This window comes from Oncorhynchus clarkii, chromosome 23 (assembly GCF_045791955.1).
Source record: "Oncorhynchus clarkii lewisi isolate Uvic-CL-2024 chromosome 23, UVic_Ocla_1.0, whole genome shotgun sequence".
NCBI lineage: Eukaryota > Metazoa > Chordata > Actinopteri > Salmoniformes > Salmonidae > Oncorhynchus > Oncorhynchus clarkii.
The window spans coordinates 28,379,458-28,399,820 of NC_092169.1; the positions used below are offsets into that span (position 1 = coordinate 28,379,458).

The 20,363-nt window shown below is 41.5% G+C and overlaps 1 protein-coding gene across 1 annotated transcript in view; it reads left to right on the forward strand.

Annotated features, from left to right (window-relative positions):
• LOC139381109 (CUB and sushi domain-containing protein 1-like) overlaps positions 1-20,363 on the forward strand; it is a 528,754-nt gene that overhangs the window by 316,584 nt on the left and 191,807 nt on the right. The window contains exons 8-10 of the mRNA XM_071124395.1: positions 14,234-14,315; positions 14,718-14,842; positions 19,607-19,728. Coding sequence (XP_070980496.1) covers positions 14,234-14,315; positions 14,718-14,842; positions 19,607-19,728 — 329 coding nt within the window. The remainder of the gene's footprint in view (positions 1-14,233; positions 14,316-14,717; positions 14,843-19,606; positions 19,729-20,363) is intronic.

Here is a 20,363-nt window from a genome sequence, read left to right on the forward strand (position 1 = left end):
TCATGTCTTGCCATAGATTTTCAAGCCAAATTAAGTCAAATCTGTAACTAGGCCAATCAGGAACATCCAATGATGTCTTGGTAAGCAACTCCTGTGTATATTTGTCCTTGTGTTTTAGGTTATTATCCTGCTGAAAGGTGAATTTGTCTCCCAGTGTCTGTTGGAAAGCAGACTTAACTAGTTTTTCCTTTAGGATTTTGCCTGTACTTAGCTCTTTTTATCCTATAAAACTCCCAAGTCCTTGCCGATGACAAGCATACCCATAACATGATGCAACTCATAACACCACCATTCTGGAAAATATGAAGAGTGGTACTCAGTGATGTGTTGTGTTGTATTTGCCCTAAACAGAAGGCTTTGTATTCAGAACAATGTTGTTGATCCATCCTTAGTTTTCTCCTATCACAGCCATTAAACTCTGTAACTGCTTTAAAATCACTGTTGGCCTCATGGCGAAATCCCTGAGTGGTTTCCTTCCTCTCCGGCAACTGATTTAGGAAGGGCACCTATATCTTTGTAGTGACTGAGTGTATTGAAACCATCCAAAGTGTAAAATCAATAACTGCACCATGCTCAAAGGGATATTCAATGTCTGCTTTCTTTTTCCTTATCTACCAAAACATGCTCTTCTTTGCCAACCATAGGAAAACCTCCCTGGTCTTTGTTATTTGAATCCATGCTTAAAATTGACTGCTTGACTTTGGAACCTTACAGATGTGTGTGGGATACAGGGATTAGGTAGTCATTAATACTAAACACTATTATTGCACACAGATTGTGAACACCTATTTTAACATAACAAAAGGGTTGAATACTTATTGAATTAAGACATTACAGCTTTTAATTTTTTATTAATTTGTAAACATGTCTAAAAACATAATTCCACTTTGACATTATGGGGAGTTGTGTGTAGGCTGTAACAGAACAAAATGTGGAAAAAGTCAAGGGGTGTGAATAGTTTCTCAAGGCATTGTCAATGATCAATGTTAATATCGAATCATATTGAATGATTGCTATTCATTACCTAGGGGGTATACAATACGTGGAAATATCAATATGCCCGCTAACAGATTTTATTAGACAGATTTTTTTTCTTATTTTATTTGTCTAGGCAGGTCAGTTAAAGAACACATTCTTATTTTCAATGACGGCGTAGGAACAGTGGGTTAAGTGCCTTGTTCAGGGGCAGATCGACAGATTTTTACCTTGTCAGCTCGGGGATTCAATCTTGCAACCTTTAAGTTACTAGTCCAACGCTCTAACTACTAGGCTACCTGCCGCCCCAGATATACTAAATGATGTACTAAATCCACCCAGTCTGATGTATCCTGTCACAGGTCAGGGTTTCTTACCGGAGTGTACTACCTGTGGTTGCCACTGGAGGGAACTCTTGAGTTTCCTCTAGGATCCAGGTGACCCTGATTGGGCTTATTGGGATCACCTGCTGGATGACTATTTAGGTTCCTCTGTGGACTGGGCCATTTGCTCAGGTCTCATGTTTTGTGTTCTTGTGTGCCCTTGCTTTGTTATGAAGACCTTAAGTAAATATTCTGGATTTACCCTTACCTCTGCCTGCTGTGTTTCTCTGCACCTGTGTCGAAGTTCGTACTTGCACTATTGTCACTGTAGACCTGAGCCTCAAAATGGACCCAGCAGAGATTTCTCTGTCGTCCGAGGGACACTCCGAGCTCCACCACTTACGTTCGGGTCTCACTCACCATGGAACAGTGATTGGTCACAATGAGGCGCGGCTGAAGACTATGTCGGAGGATTTAGGAACTCTTGTGTTCACTCTGCAGACGGGACAGACGGGAGCAACTGCTGCTGCTGCAGTTTCTAACCCTCCACTTCCTACCAGCTCCACATCTCCCTCCCCTTGGGAGCCTCATCTCCCAGCACCAGAGCGCTATGAGGGGCATCCTGGGAGGTGTTGTGGGTTCCTGCTCCAATGTTCACTGGTCTTTGAACTGCAGGCATCAACGTTTCCCACCAAGAGTTCCAGAGTGGCATATGTCATCTCCTTGCTCTCAGGACGGGCTCTGGCCTGGGCTACTGCCATCTAGGAGCAGCAATCAGACATTTGTTTCAATTGGCAAAGCTTCACCCAGGAGATGAGGATGGTTTTTGATCACCCCATCAGTGGAAGAAATGCTGCTCAAAGACTCATTGCGCTTCGGCAGGGCAGCCGGAGCGTAGCTGATTACACCATTGACTTTCGGACGCTCGCCGCTGAGAGCTGTTGGAATATAGAGGCACTTCACTCAGTCTTTCTGAATGGACTCAGTGAGGTTCTCAAGGATGAACTGGCTTCCCGGGACAACTCTTACACTCTTGGGTAGCTTATCGTTCTGGCCATCTGGATTGACAACCGGCTTTGGGAACGTCGTCATGAGAGGACGGAGGGGTCCCGAGTTGGTTCCAGTGTTTCGGGACCTGCTGAGGGAGTCGACTCTTCATTTGTTCCACTGCTGTATGATGGGCCTGCTTGTCCTGCACCCCGTCAGGGTTCTCAAATCGACTATGGTTCTCCTTCATATCCTTCAGAGGAGCTGATGCAATTGGGAGGAACCAGACTTTCTGCTCTGGAGAGTCAGATACAGTCTCCTGCGGCCGATACGGTACGCACCTTGCTTTCAGCCAACCTGCGGTGGGACAAGGGACAGTTGGACATATCGACTTTCATAGACTCTGGGGGTACTGGCTGTTTTCTGAATCGCACATTATCTTTCCAACAGACGATGCCACTCACTAAGCTGGACACTCCGTTGTCGGTCACGGCACTGGATGGTCAACTCCTAGGGTCTGGGAAGGTGAAGCAACTCACCATGCCTATCTGGATGACCATGTGGAGCTTATCCAGTTACATCTGGTGGACTCTCCTGAGCTTCCCCTGGTTCTTAGACATCCGTGGCTTTCCACACATAATCCTCAAATTGACTTGCCTTCGGAAAGAGTTCTGGGCTGGAATCCTTCATGCCAGTTCACCTGCCAGCAACTCTCTACACACTTTTCCTGCCCTGCTCATCTGGAGACTTCCGATCCTCCTGTTCCTCTGGCTGGGAATGACAAGCCTGATCTTTCCCACGTACCTCGGGATTACTGGGATTTGGATCAGGTCTTCAGAAAACAAAGGGCCAGCAAACTACCTCCTCACAGGCCCTACTATTGTGCCACAAACCTCCTTTATGGCACCACTCCTCTGAGAGGAGGCTGTTCTCTCTCAGGTCCACAGACTGCAGCCATGAACAGCTATATTGAGGAGGTGCTGGCGGCTGATTTTATTCAGCTGTCCACTTCACCTGCAGGAGTGGGTTTTTTATTTGTTGGGAAGAAGGATGGGGGATTAAGCCCCTGTTTCGATTACCAGGGTTTAAATAACATTACCATCAAGAACCGTTACCCCCTTCCTCTTATGTCATCAGCTTTTGAGAGAGTCCACAGAGCTACAGTTTTCTCTAAATTGGATTTACGGAATGCGTAAAATCTGGTGCGCATCAGACAGGGAGATGAGTGGAAGACAGCGTTCAACACTCCTTATGGATATTATGAGTATCGGGTCATGCTCCAGACGTTTTCCAGGTCCTGGTCAATGATGTGCTGCTCATCTTCCTTCACCAGTTCGTGTTTGTGCACCTGGATTACATCCTCATCTTCATGGTTGAACATGTCCAACATGTCCGCCAGGTCCTTCAAAGACTCCTCGCTCATCACTTGTTCGTGAAGGCCGATGAGTGTGAGTTTCACGTTCCTCAGATCTCCTTCCTGGGGTACATCGTGTCTCAGGCCTGTGTACTGATGGACTCCCAAAAGGTAGGAGGTGTGGTTAATTGGCCGCGACCCAGCATGGCCAAGCAAGTTCAGCGTTTTTGGGGTTTTGTTAATTTCTATCGGAGATTTGTGAGAAACTTCAGTGCTGTGGCGGCGCCATTGACAACGCTCATCAAGGGCTCGGCTGGGCATGTATGCTGAGAAGGCATTCCAGGACCTGAAACGTCGGTTTTCTCCTTCTCTCCCCTCGTGGTAGAGGTGGATGCCTCTGACATTGGCATGGGGGCAGTTCTGTCGCAACGCTCTGTGAAATACCAAAAGCTCCATCCCTGTGTCTTCCTCTCCAGGCATCTCACTCCAGCGGAGAGGAACTATGATGTCGGCAATCGGGAGCTTCTTGCGCTCAAACTGGCTTTGGAGGAGTGGCAGCACTGGTTTGAGGGCTCGGAATATCCCTTCACGGTTTGGACTGACCACAAGAACCTGGCCTACCTCCAGGAGGCTAAACGCCTCAACCCCGACAGGCTCGTTGGGCTTTCTTCTTCACTCAGTTCAGATTCACGTTATCCTACTGTCCGGGGTCTAAGAACGTCAAGCCGGATGCCCTTTCTCACCAGTTCCCCAGCTCCAGTGAGGATCGGCCGCTTGAATCCATCATCCCCAGGTCGCTCATCCACGCGCCGGAGTCCTGGGGTATAGAGACTGTAGTGAGGGAAGCGCAAGGTAGGGAGGCAGTTCCAGATGGCTGTCCACCTAAAATACTTGTTGTTCCTCTTTGGGCACTGTCCAAGGTACTTCAGTGGGCTCACTCATCGCATCTCACCTCTCATCCGGGAGGGCAGAAAACGCTCAAGTTTTTGAGGAGGAAGTTTTGGTAGGCAGACACTCGGACCTTTGTGGCTGCCTGTCCGACATGCGCCCGGAACAAGACTCCTCGTCAGCAGCCTCTGGGGCTTCTTTATCCACTGCCAACACCTTCTCGACCCTGGTCCCATCTCTCTATGGATTTCATCACGGGCCTTCCATCCTCAGAGGGACACGGTCATCCTGGTTATTGTGGAGAGCTTTCCTTAACCTGGGTGGAGTATGCACACCACACTCTCCAGTGTTCCTCCACTGGCCTGTCACCATTCCAGGTGTTGTACGGTTACCAGCCCCCCCTGTTTCCAGATCAGGAGATTGAATTGAAGGTTCCTTCCGCTCAACGCCTTATCTCTCGTTGTTGCTGGACCTGGAATACGCCTCGGTCAGCGCTCCTGAGGTCCTCAGCTCGGGTTCAACGACAGGCCAACCGTCATCGCAGCCCGAGTTAAGATAAGGGTTTCTTCCTGGAGTGTACTACCTGTGGTTGCCACTGGAAAGCACCCTTGGATTTCCTTTAGTATCCAGGTGACCCTGATTGGGCTTATTGGGATCACCTACTTGATGACTATTTAGGTTCCTCTGTGGACTAGGCCAGTTGCTCAGGTTTTGTTCAGTTTTCTAGTGTGCCCTTGCTTTGTTGTTTTGCTATGAAAACCTTAGGTAAATATTCTGGATTTACCCTTACCTCTGCCTGCTGTGTTTCTCTGCGCCTGGGTCCAAGTTCATACTAGCACTACTGTCACATATGCATGGTGATCAGGTAGTTTCTGATGTGTTTATGGATATGTACAGTACATGCACATGTAATCTCTTTGACCTGATGAATGACCACCTTGGATTGAAACGCTGTTACAAGAAAGCCAGTAATTTTTTTTCATTCACACTGGGTGTTGGACCAAAATGTATTTCAGACCTTGCTAGTAACACTGTTCTGAGTATCCAGGGAAGAAATGTCTCCATATAATTGAGGTCATAGTATTTGTTTTTCATATTTATTTATCCAAATGTGGTAAAATGTTTGATTATCAGTTGGACATTACCACTATGAGTATCACACATAATTATGTGTGTAATTAATTAAGATTTTCATTTTCACACATATCCACACACATACAAACCATTATCCAACAAGCAGTGTTTGCTTGGCGTTAATGTTTGCCCAATTTCCATAATGTGTTTTCCAAAAGATGCCCTTGATGCTATCTATAATAGTATGGGGGAAAACAATCCCCTGGTGAACACCACATTAAATTGTATAAGTAATGTGCGCCATGCTATGCTTCACAAAGCATGTTCTATTGCAATTAGTGTTACTAAATGGCTGATTTTGCAAAAGTGAGGCACCATGCGCAATCTGGAATTTGAATCTCAGGTATATGGTGATATTAGGTCCTGGATGGATAAAAAAATAGCAATTATGAAAACACCATTTTGTGACGCTGGTGTAAGGCAACCTTGTCAACAGTGCAACATAATGCAGTGCATGAAAAAAGTAATCTTTATATACTTGAATAGTATCAACAAGCACAGACAATTATTAGCAACGTTTGTAACTCTTAACTGCCTTTAAAGCATTCTAAATTCTGCAAAGGAAAATGTATTTCAATACACAATAATGTATGGTCAATACATTTTCCTTATGCATATTATCACCATCACCAGACTCTTTTAGATGAGGGATTAAGCTCAGGTCCTGACTCACTCTGGTCATTAAATATCCCATAGTGCTCATTTAAGGAGAAGAGGTGTCAAATGATGGGTTCTGGCCAAACCCCGGATGTATAGACAGCCTACTCGTAATATCTTCCAAGACGTCTAATTACTGCAGCTACATTTCAATTATTCTTATCTGCATTGAAATGGACAATTTTTTTGGTCAATTTTGTTGATAGCTGGAAAGATGACTGACATCCATCACCAAGGTGGTTTCTTCACATTTTTCACTGGATGAAAATTCCACCTATCTACACAGTGTGGAGCCTGTGTTTACCATCAAATGTCGAATAAACTGTGAGAATACAATAGAGTGTGGGAATTCATTACCCTTTCTTTGGTTTGGTTTGCACATACTGGTCAGTACCTCCACCTGCACAAATTTAGCAGATTGATTGCATGTGGGATGAAAGAGTTCTTTGTTCTATTGCACTTAACCTTAGGTAGTATAAAACTACAGCATGAAGGAAGAAATTATAATTCTATATTCTAGCTGCACTGGTCACTATCTAAAGTTGTCTTGGCTTTACCTAGAACTTGCTTGGTAAATATTTCTGAGAGACATCTGTTGTACAGTATTCTGATGACCTTACTGAATACCATCACAATCTATTCATTCTGTTCCAAATATTTATTTTCACTTCAAATTCCTAAACTAGGCAGCCATGCAAAAGGTTACAAGAGATTTGAAAAAATCTATAAAATAGAGTCACTGTAGATCTATTTACAATGAAATAATACAATTTTCTCAAATTAAATTATTTTACAAATTTGTATCTATGTTTGGAGCAAAGTTCAGTTTGTTATCGTTAACAGTACTCAAATATGTGTCTTAATGAAGTAATCCGTGGATCTTTAATGATAGTAGTCATTAAAGATGGAGTGGAAAGTTTACCTTTTTCAGCAGAAGTGAGCTATGTGAGCTCATCATTCATTATAATAGTAGTCTAGAGAAGTCGAAATGGGGAGGCTATGAGAGGGAACAGAAACTGTCAGTTGTAGTTCTCCCTGCTAAAAATTCCCTGCAAAAAAACAGCTGACAAACCAAAATATCTTTGTTAAATTAGTATGAAAGTCATGATCCTTTTAATTTTCAAACCATAGTCCTAACACAATCATCCTGGAGTAGGATGATCATTGTGCAGAACAGGAAACAGATATGTTAGTGCAAAATTCACATCTGTAAGCTGGACATAAGCTTTGATCACAGGGTGTAACTTTACAAACTGATATCAGCAATAAACAGAGATGACATTTGAAGTAAGCATCAAACAGAAAGACATGACAGTTTATCAAAAGGGATAGCACTGGCTGTCCATGCTGCCAAGTCCATGAACACATTCTCTGACCTTGGCTTGAAATGAACATATTAGCATTATAAATTATTACATTGGATTTCATGGGACAAGGTTAATATGTTCTCAAATGCTCTGAACGTAACCTCCAATATGTAGCATGTTGATCTTTCATAGAAAATAATTGTAACTTAAACCAATACCATACTGTATATTGAGCGTTCACTCATGGAAACGGTTATGAAAGGATGCTGTAGTCTGTGATTACTGTGCAGTACAATGGGGGGGACCAGCTTTTTGCACCAGTTTTTTTTCAACAGAGTGAGATAAAATTGTGTGTAACCTGATTTAATGTGATTTAATGTGATTTGGGGGCAGTAAACCATCTGATATTATGTGACAGAATGATGCAGAAATTAAGGTGAGAACACCAACACACATTGGCACAGGAATGGTAGACTTGGATGTGTTATGGAGCGGAGCCATCCCATGATTTTTCATGTTTACCACTTGGCTTGCAAAGCTACCGGTAATTTACCAAAGTTACTGGATTTTTTGGTAATTAACATGTAGTCTATGGCAATCTGTGATTCCTTTGGTAATTTATACTTGAATAACTTGTATTTCATATATTCATATATAGCATTCATTTTTTATATCTGTGTCCACACTGTCCATGGGTTTCTAGTGGATAGACAATATGGTTCAAGAGAAAATAGCCTAATTAGTGAAAAGAATTGCATTATTTCCAATTAACTCTGCAACACTTCCAAATGTTTTGTTTTTTCACAACTGCCACCAGTTTGGCAATAAAACATTTACAACAAAGACATATTTACATAGTAAAATAAATACAAATGTGTACAAAAATATTATGAATATTTCATGTAGAAACCCTCATATTAAACACTTATTCACTAAATATACGGTTTATATTTAGGATAACGTTTTACAGGTTTATCATTCTATTTTTATTTTCAAATTATATTTTTTAAAATTATTTTATACACTCACCAGACCGTTTATTAAGTACACCCATCTAGTACTGGATCGGACGCCCCTTTTCCTCCAGAACAGCCTGAATTCTTCGGGGCATGGATCCTACAAGTCAGAAACGTTCCACAGGGATGATATTCCATTATGCCGCAATGGCATCATGCAGCGGTACACCACCGCCACCAGCCTGTACTGTTGACACCAGGCAGGGTGGGTCCATGGATTCATGCTGCTTACGCCAAATCATGACTCTGCCATCAGCATGACAATTCATCGGACCAGGCAAGGTTTTTCCACTCCTCAATTCTGACTTTTAGGTCAAAGGAGGGGAACCCGGTGCAATAGCCCATCCATGACAAAGATCGACGAGTTGTGTGTTTTCCGAGATGACGTTTTGCACACACGTTTCTACCTCTCTCATCAATGAGCTGGTTTTGCCTAAAGGACTGCCACTGACTTGATGTTTTTTGTTTATTGCACCATTCTCGGGAAACCTTAGACATTGTCGTGCGTGAAAAGCCCAGGAGGGAGGACATTTCTGGGGTACTGGATCCGACGTCCCTGGTACCAAAGATCATACCAAGCTCAAAGTCACTTATCCCACTTGTTATGCCCATTCTAACATTCAATCGAACAGTAACTGAATGCCTCGATGCTGGTCTGCCTGCTTTATATAGCAAGCCATGGCCACATTACTCACTGTATGCAGGATTGATCCATTTTCATGAACAGTGTGGTGTACCTAATAAACTGTCTGGGTGAGTGTATATTTTACATGTGATAAGGCCACACAGAGGGCCAGAGATAATTACAGACACCTGTGATGATTTGAAGTACCCAAAACGGCCACTAGATGTTATCTGATAAAATTCCATATATTCCTTGAAAGTTATAAAAATTCTGGAAGTTTACTGGTGACCTTTGAAAGTTTCCAGTAATATACCCTCCCTTTGCAACACTAATTACCATGAGCGGTAAATCATTAAAGCTCCTGTCATCACAAGTTGGAAATACGGTCATGGTTCCTCCTGGCACCAGAGGGCGGCAAAGACCGCCCTAGAGACATTTATTGGACTCAGGTGTGTCTTATTAATTCATGATTGTGTCCGTGTTAAAACATGTGTGTTTTCTGTGGTCCTTTGCAGAAGCTTGAGTTGTTTACCGTGTGAGGTCGGTTCCTGAGTGAGTTTTCGAGACTTAAGCTGTGGTCGAATACCCATACAAACATACTGTATACTACATACTTAATGAGTATATACTATTAGTTCATTTTAGTGTACTGTAAATGAACAGTATGCTTTCAGTTGAGCGTACTAGATCTTCGCCTGTCTACCAGAAGTTGACGCTGTTGCTATGCAACCTCTTGCTAGCTAGTTAGCATAACAAATGACTTGTTAGACATTTTACGACTTCGGGTATGTAAATTCAGAGCGTTATCAGATTGTCTGTTTGTAAATTCAGAGCGTTTCGCTCTCGGAGCGCACACTGGACGCTCGGGCCAAAGAGTAGGGTTGATTTGAGCGTTCTGACCTTACAACGGCAGTCAAGCACTCAAGCTAACGTTGGTTAGCTTGCTAGCTACTTCCAGACGCAAATGAGACCACTGATCATTTTACTCGCCCTAGCAGAGCTGGTTAGGCAGTTTTCATGTTATCCAGAACGTTGGTGACTGTGCTGCTGGCTATAATTTAATTACACTTTTTTTGCCAACGTTTACTGACACCGGCCACATTCAACGAGTGTTGAGCGCTCGTAAATTCATTATTTTATGCCCTGGTACACTCAAACGAGAGTGCTCTGAAATCGGAGTAGATAGCCAGAACGAATTTACAATGCACCCGAATGTCCATTGAGAACGCACACCGACGATACCATTTAGCTAAGCCAGGAATGACGGGAATAATAAAGTCAATAAACGTTAGGTAGTTAGATAGCTTATAGTTAATATACTGGCAAGTTTGATGTATAAGTAACCAACTAACGTTAGGTAGCGAGCTAACATACCGGTACCTACTGCTGTGATGATATGCTAAGTGGTTCGTAAGGACAGCGTAGCTAACAAATTGTCAGCCAACATAACGGGTAAGGTAACTTATTTGAAAAGTCATTACTCTATTACATTGATCAACATTTTTTAACATTTGTCATAAATATTCAAAGCAATTTGTATCTGCTCTCGTTGTACTTTGGCTTCATATTTTCTATTTTCTGAACAATTGCTTTATGGGCCCTAAAGTACGGAAATAAGATCAATTTCAAGTTCATTAACATCCGGGAACATTTGGCATACTAACGATATCCATACTATGACCAATAAGCATGCCATATACTCAATTCACATCACAAATAGTACAGTAAGTGCGGTTAGTATGAGTATTCAAACACAGTGTTGGTTGTTTTTCTAGTGTACTGTGATCCTGCGGCTACTGTTTCTCAGTAAAGTATTTATGTTTATCCTTACCACTGATTCCTCATCTGATCTCTTCTCTGCACCTGGGTCCAACCTCACCACGTCACAAAGACATGTTTCATATCTGAATGCAACCCATGCAAATGTTATGATGAAACATTGTACAGGCTGTTGTATTTCTATAGCTGTTGACTCACCTGTTTTTTTTATTTTATTTTATTTTATTTCACCTTTATTTAACCATGTAGGCTAGTTGAGAACAAGTTCTCATTTGCAACTGCGACCTGGCCAAGATAAAGCATAGCAGTGTGAACAGACAACACAGAGTTACACATGGAGTAAACAATTAACAAGTCAGTAACACAGTAGAAAAAAAGGGGAGTCTATATACATTGTGTGCAAAAGGCATGACGAGGTAGGCGAATAATTACAATTTTGCAGATTAACAACACTGGAGTGATAAATGATCAGATGGTCATGTACAGGTAGATATATTGGTGTGCAAAAGAGCAGAAAAGTAAATAAATAAAAACAGTATGGGGATGAGGTAGGTAAAAATGGGTGGGCTGTTTACCGATAGACTATGTACAGCTGCAGCGCTCGGTTAGCTGCTCAGATAGCAGATGTATGAAGTTGGTGAGGGAGATAAAAGTCTCCAACTTCAGCAATTTTTGCAATTCGTTCCAGTCACAGGCAGCAGAGAACTGGAAGGAAAGGCGGCCAAATGAGGTGTTGGCTTTAGGGATGATCAGTGAGATACACCTGCTGGAGCGCGTGCTACGGATGGGTGTTGCCATCGTGACCAGTGAACTGAGATAAGGCAGCGCTTTACCTAGCATGGACTTGTAGATGACCTGGAGCCAGTGGGTCTGGCGACGAATATGTAGCGAGGGCCAGCCGACTAGAGCATACAAGTCGCAGTGGTGGGTGGTATAAGGTGCTTTAGTGACAAAACGGATGGCACTGTGATAAACTGCATCCAATTTGCTGAGTAGAGTGTTGGAAGCAATTTTGTAGATGACATCGCCGAAGTCGAGGATCGGTAGGATAGTCAGTTTTACTAGGGTAAGTTTGGCGGCGTGAGTGAAGGAGGCTTTGTTGCGGAATAGAAAGCCGACTCTTGATTTGATTTTCGATTGGAGATGTTTGATATGAGTCTGGAAGGAGAGTTTGCAGTCTAGCCAGACACCTAGGTACTTATAGATGTCCACATATTCAAGGTCGGAACCATCCAGGGTGGTGATGCTGGTCAGGCGTGCGGGTGCAGGGAGCGAACGGTTGAAAAGCATGCATTTGGTTTTACTAGCGTTTAAGAGCAGTTGGAGGCCACGGAAGGTGTGTTGTATGGCATTGAAGCTCGTTTGGAGGTTAGATAGCACAGTGTCCAAGGACGGGCCGGAAGTATATAGAATGGTGTCGTCTGCGTAGAGGTGGATCAGGGAATCGCCCGCAGCAAGAGCAACATCATTGATATATACAGAGAAAAGAGTCGGCCCGAGGATTGAACCCTGTGGCACCCCCATAGAGACTGCCAGAGGACCGGACAGCATGCCCTCCGATTTGACACACTGAACTCTGTCTGCAAAGTAATTGGTGAACCAGGCAAGGCAGTCATCCGAAAAACCGAGGCTACTGAGTCTGCCGATAAGAATATGGTGATTGACAGAGTCGAAAACCTTGGCAAGGTCGATGAAGACGGCTGCACAGTACTGTCTTTTATCGATGGCGGTTATGATATCGTTTAGTACCTTGAACGTGGCTGAGGTGCACCCGTGACCGGCTCGGAAACCAGATTGCACAGCGGAGAAGGTACGGTGGGATTCGAGATGGTCAGTGACCTGTTTGTTGACTTGGCTTTCGAAGACCTTAGATAGGCAGGGCAGGATGGATATAGGTCTGTAACAGTTTGGGTCCAGGGTGTCTCCCCCTTTGAAGAGGGGGATGACTGCGGCAGCTTTCCAATCCTTGGGGATCTCAGACGATATGAAAGAGAGGTTGAACAGGCTGATAATAGGGGTTGCGACAATGGCGGCGGATAGTTTCATAAATAGAGGGTCCAGATTGTCAAGCCCAGCTGATTTGTACGGGTCCAGGTTTTGCAGCTCTTTCAGAACATCTGCTATTTGGATTTGGGTAAAGGAGAACCTGGAGAGGCTTGAGCGAGTAGCTCAATTATTTCACTTGAAGCAAAGCTTATAAACCAGTTCGATGTAATATAAAAATATATTGTTCCTTTAACAACATTTATTCTGTAAATTGTATGACAAATTTCTTACCTTAAACTTTTCACTTACATTTTGCTTACATACGCTAACATTAAGTAATGTGTATTATATTAGAATAGATATAAAACTATAAAAGTGTATTGGGATATTATCCAGTGGTGTTGTGTCGTGTTAGATGCAATATTATTATGTGTAATGATTTGTCTCAGTCTGTGTTGTGGTCATTAGAGACTTTAAACTTTTTTATTTCAAGACATGTATTACATGAAACAACGCCCAATGATCAATGCATTTCCATTCCGAAAGCAATTTTTAGGCCAAATTGACGCCAAAAGTTTTAATTGACAATTTTACTACTAATGGTCTAAGTTTGCAGTATTATTTAATGGCATCTGAATTAATAGCAGCGATAGGGGAATATTTTTCCTTCATTGAGACTAATGGCGCGTGATCTTGTTAGAACATGAAATGAGATTTATTGCTCTAATACTATAATTGTGAGGGTGCTGTTTGTCGCCGCTGTCTCTTGCTCCTGGCCCTGGGCTTCTAGTGTAATACCTTTCAGATTCTTGTCAGCACTTCTTATGGAGTATCGATATGGGCCTTTGTTAAAAGTATCCCAGCCTCTGTAGCAAATTCAACTCGTTTTTCTAACCATCAGTGTGTATAGTTTGTAGTGTCAATGAATAAGTAATAATTAGTCATGAATATTGTACAGTCAAGTTTATCACATTACTTTGATAATTATATATATACATATATATATATATATATATATATATATATATATATACATATATACATATATGTATTTTTTCCATACCTGCCCGGTATATACAGTACACTTGTGTTGCACCACTTTTATGGAATTATTTTATTATATCTGTCACTAGTATTTCAATAGGTGTTGTACCTCTTTTCCCTCACCACTCTGTATTCCACCTTTTATCCTCTTTCTGTAGTGAGCCAAGGGGGCATGGCAGCAGACGTTTGTCCAGATCCTGGTATTCCAGAGAATGGGAAGAGGATGGGCTTTGACTTTCAGTGGGTGCCTTTTCTTCACTCTTATCAGGTTTGGCGTCAGTGTAATGGGAACTGTGTGGAACAGCTTTAATCAGTGCGAGCCCTGCTGTGTTGCATTTTTAAACCCCCACTGCTATACCATCACCATTAGTGACTTCAATTGCACACCCTCAATAGGTGATACGACCCTCTTAAAGAAGATACCTTAATTCAACAAGGACCATTACTTGTTTGTTAAGGAGGCAGACTTACTTATAACCATTAAAAACAAAGAAACTTGAGAATGGTAGGGAACTTGTACACAGAGAAAAACAGTGATATTTAGAGGAAGGAAGTCTGTCACAGGCATAGAGGGGCCAGGGGTTGATGGTGAGCTCTGTACGGTCAATCACTTACGGTCATTTGTCTCTCCAACTCCCATAGGGTCGGAGCCAGCATCCAGTTTTCCTGCGATGACAGCTATGTGCTTCAGGGATCAAAGAGCATCACTTGCCAGAGAGTCACAGAGACACTGGCCGCGTGGAGTGACCACAGACCTATCTGCCGCAGTAAGTGTGAATGCATGCAGACCATTTTCCCATCCCAACACTTTCTGTTGGTACATTTTCCCATCTTGTTATTAAGGGAGATGAGGGACACGCACTCAATGGTGGGCAGGGTGTTCAATGGTGAGGGACTACAGTACAGAGATTCTTATATGTTGAGGATGTAACTGCTACCTACTACCTCCCAGGTCAAAGACTTGAATGTTCTCTATTCTTCATATTACCATGGCTTTACCTGGAATTTACAAAGGCTATTCAAGATTCAATCCCCTTGATTTAAAAGCATTGAGACGTCTTCTCTCTTTCTTTATTGAGACTTGCAGTTGTTAGCCATCTGTGAGAGGCAGTAACTGCAAGCTGTCTTCCTTTGAAGTGTTAATAGCTGGGATGAATATCACATGAGCACCCAAAATTATTATGACTGCATGATAGGCTTTTGTTAGCACATGTTGTGTACAAAAACAGTTTTTTTTGTTGTTGCTATATACACTATTTACCACCTTTGAAAATGTGATCCTGCTCTCAATGGGTTTCCCCTGACTAAATTCAAGTAAAAAAAATATATATATATATATATATATATATATATAAAATAATTCTGTAATCCCTATCCATTTAGATTTGGGGAAGCATTTTTTAAAAAAATGTAAAATACATTTATAGCAGTCCATATACAATAGACTGGGTTAAGTGCTACCAAACTGTAAACGTGGAAAATATATTGGATTTGAAAAAAGTAATCAACGTAAACTGTTGTTTTGAGGGTGAAACTTCAACCAGAAGATTATGTCATAAAAATATTGCAACAAGTTTTCCACATAGAATTTTTTAATTTTTTAATTTTAATTTGGACCTTTGAAACAACATTTGATCTTCAACTATAGGCTGTGCAGCATCTCCTACTGGATCGTTGATTTATCTACAATTATTAATTTGATCTCTCATCTAGGGTTTTAGCCAAATCCAGCCTTGCTTAGCTTTGATATTTGTCACTGACTTCTACCAATGTGCTATCATGAGAATGATTATTGAGAGCTCTCTTAATAACTAAATATTTTCACTGTTGCTATCGAAGTCATTCCAAAGAGTAGGTTTAACGGAGCAAATTAAATGCAATCATACTTATGTCCTCCTATACAGTGGGGCAAAAAAGTATTTAGTCAGCCACCAATTGTGCAAGTTCTCCCACTTAAAAAGATGAGAGAGGCCTGTCATTTTCATCATAGGTACACTTCAACTATGACAGACAAAATGAGAAGAAAAAAATCCAGAAAATCACATTGTAGGATTTTTTATTAATTTATTTGCAAATTATGGTGGAAAATAAGTATTTGGTCCCCTACAAACAAGCAAGATTTCTGGCTCTCACAGACCTGTAACTTCTTCTTTAAGAGGCTCCTCTGTCCTCCACTCGTTACCTGTATTAATGGCACCTGTTTGAACTTGTCATCAGTATAAAAGACACCTTTCCACAACCTCAAACAGTCACACTCCAAACTCCACTATGGCCAAGACCAAAGAGCTGTCAAAGGACGCCAGAAACAAAATTGTAGACCTGCAACAGGCTGGGAATACTGAATCTGCAATAGGTAAGCAGCTTGGTTTGAAGAAATCAACTGTGGGAGCAAATATTAGGAAATGGAAGACATACAAGACCACTGATAATCTCCCTCGATCTGGGGCTCCACGCAAGATCTCACCCCGTGGGGTCAAAATGATCACAAGAACGGTGAGCAAAAATCCCAGAACCACACGGGGGGACCTAGTGAATGACCTGCAGAGAGCTGGGACCAAAGTAACGAAGCCTACCATCAGTAACACACAGGGACTCAAATCCTGCAGTGCCAGACTTGTCCCCCTGCTTAAGCCAGTACATGTCCAGGCCCGTCTGAAGTTTGCTAGAGAGCATTTGGATGTTCCAGAAGAATATTGGGTGAATGTCATATGGTCAGATGAAACCAAAATATAACTTTTTGGTAAAAACTCAACTCGTCGTGTTTGGAGGACAAAGAATGCTGAGTTGCATCCAAAGAACGCCATACCTACTGTGAAACATGGGGGTGGAAACATCATGCTTTGGGGCTGTTTTTCTGCAAAGGGACCAGGACGACTGATCCGTGTAAAGGAAAGAATTAATGGGGCCTTGTATCGTGAGATTTTGAGTGAAAACCTCCTTCCATCAGCAAGGGCATTGAAGATGAAACGTGGCTGGGGCTTTCAGCATGACAATGATCCCAAACACACAGCCCGGGCAACGAAGGAGTGGCTTCGTAAGAAGCATTTCAAGGTCCTGGAGTGGCCTAGCCAGTCTCCAGATCTCAACCCCATAGAAAATCTTTGGAGGGAGTTGAAAGTCTGTGTTGCCCAGCAACAGCCCCAAAAACAACACTGCTCTAGAGGAGATCTGCATGGAGGAATGGGCCAAAATACCAGCAACAGTGTGTGAAAACCTTGTGAAGACTTACAGAAAACGTTTGACTTCTGTCATTGCCAACAAAGGGTATATAACAAAGTATTGACATTAACTTTACTTATTGACAAAATACTTATTTTCCACCATAATTTGCAAATAAATTCATTAAAAATCCTACAATGTGATTTTCTAGACTTTTTTTCTAATTTTGTCTGTCATAGTTGAAGTGTACCTATGATGAAAATTACAGGCCTCTCTCATCTTTTTAAGTGGGAGAAATTGCACAATTGGTGGCTGACTAAATACTTTTTTCCTGACAGCTCTTTGGTCTTGGCCATAGTGAAGTTTGGAGTGTGACTGTTTGAGGTTGTGGACAGGTGTCTTTTATACTGATAACAAGTTCAAACAGGTGCCATTAATACAGGTAACGAGTGAAGGACAGAGGGGCCTCTTAAAGAAGAAGTTACAGGTCTGTGAGAGCCAGAAATCTTGCTTGTTTGTAGGTGACCAAGTACTTATTTTCCACCATAATTTGCAAATAAAATCATTAAAAATCCTACAATGTGATTTTCTGGATTTATTTCTTCTCATTTTGTCTGTCATAGTTGAAGTGTACCAATGATGAAAATTACAGGCCTCTCTCATCTTTTTAAGGGGAGAACTTGCACAATTGGTGGCTGACTAAATATTTTTCTGCCCCACTGTATATACTGGTTGGATAGTGCCATCTATGCCATTGACTTTGTCTGGCTTTAGTTCAAGTTTGTCTACAAATTAATAATTGATATGTTGGATTCACGTTTCCATTTCAACCAAAAATCTAAGTTAAAGAATGGGAAGGGGACTTTAGCAGTAACACATTGGGAATTCAACAAGTGTGTGAGTAAAGGTTTGAATCTCATTGATCAATGTTTCAAATATTACCCACATTTCCACATTTAAATTCCCAGTGGCACACTTATGAAAGCATGTTGTGGCTAAACTGATACTCCAATCTGAACTTAAACCAGGTAGAAAGTGTGTAGAAATGATAATGTACCTAAATGCTTTAATACTTTAATCTCCAAACTATTTTTCTTCAATCACAGCATTTTTAATATAGAGTTATTAGCCGTGATATTTAGTAGATTTGGTTGATCTTGTTGTTTCAAACCAGTGAGCTTATTAATATTATTAATCAATAATATGGGCAAATGGAATTATTGACAATGAAAAAGGTTGAAATGTTGTTCCCTTGTTATATAATTGCTACATTTACTATCAATATACGATAAAAATGTGTTTTCCAGATTGCGTTTTGGCAACAAAAAAATAGGAATATAAATATTTGGTCGCGACGGAGACAACCTGGTTCAATTTGGGTCCCGAGCTGAGATCTGCAGAGTTCTAACTTTCAAAGCCATAGAGGACACAGGCCTCCAGATAACATAAATCAAAATGAAATGAGGCAGTATGTCAACCATCCAGAAGTAAGAGTAACCATGTTTGACAATTTCTTAGCACCATTCCTTGGAAGTACTGATTGATTCAGACACTTTTTTGTCACAGCATCACCCATGAATCCCTTTAAGAATAACACTCTACTACCCCCTCACCCCCAAACCTCTCTCCACTACCATCCCCTCCAATGCGGAGCTAAGTAACAGGTAGAAGCCATTAAATGTGAAGTTACAAAGCCTCCAGCTCAGAGATACACTGCTGCTCTTTTCTCTCCCGGATGGGCATGATCCCAGGTGATTATTTAGTTAATTATAGACTGTTGTTCCGACCTGTAAATGAAGAATGTGCTCGTTTTGCCATTTTTTTCTATCGACTATAGAACCCTCTGACACTTTGATAATTAACAGGCGCACAGCCTAGTCATCAGAGATTTCATAATTAATAATTTTCAGCTTCACCTCTTGATGATTTCACTCACCAATCCTCAGTTGTTGTGGAGCAGATAAAGTTTGCGTAATTAGGTGCTATTAAAAGGCACTGTTTTGTAAACAAGCATATTGGCTTCCAGCCTTTCAATGAAGGATACCACTGTAGAAGGATACCACTTAAGGTTGGATTCTCAGAAGGCTGGAATCCAACCTTAAGATTCCAGACACATTTTCTATGACGCAACACATGGAATCTCATTTTTGTAGAGAAAGTGTCCATCTTCCAACCTTGAATGCATTCCACGACTAACTGTTTTACAGAAAATGTACAGCAGTGTCAAGTCTATTTCTGGAGTTGGTTGAGGTTATCGCTTTGCCAAATAGCTCATCTTTCTCAGTGTGATTGTGGGATGTATATCACCTGTTGTATCATTGCATTGTTGTTTCCAATGTTTAATTTCTGATGGATGTATTTGATTTCAACAGCGAGAACGTGTGGCTCTAATTTAAGAGGACCAAAGGGCTTCATCACGTCCCCTAATTACCCTGTTCAGTATGAAAATAATGCCCACTGTGTCTGGGTCATAACAGCAGTGGACAATGGGAAGGTGAGTCAGATGTATTTTCTTCTTTCTTTCACTTTAACACGGTGAGTTATCAGCATTCATATACTTGCTAATGAATCCCTCTGCAAGGTGATTGGTTCAACTTCAATCATTTAATTCATTTTTTGTAGTATTTTGCAAGTTGAGTATCAAGGCATTATCACATTATTTTGGATGCAGTCTGAGAGATGTTTTGACTCTAAATGAAGGGAAATATATTTTATTGTGACAGTGACCCAATAGGACAGATCTTACGAAAGACAAAATGTTCTGTATTGCAAAATAGTATGTGAGGCATAAAACTTAAAATTATAACAAATGTGTGGTATATTTATTTACCCTGCATGATGCCAAACAACCCATGACTTCATTGGATGGCTTCATTGGCATTGTTAAGGAAACACTTCATTATCATGCATTGTTTTCTTTTAGCGATTAAACAATTTGTTTATACTTGGCATACTCCATGTTTATTTCATTTTCTTTGAATAATAAACTCCACAAGTTAACGGCAAGAATGGAGATGATTTCTGTGTGAAAATTATTTATTTTAATTCAGTCACCTCAATGTCGGAAAAGTTTCAAGAGCAGTATTGGAATCATGCTGATGCAATGGATAAATATCTATTGCGTGGTGG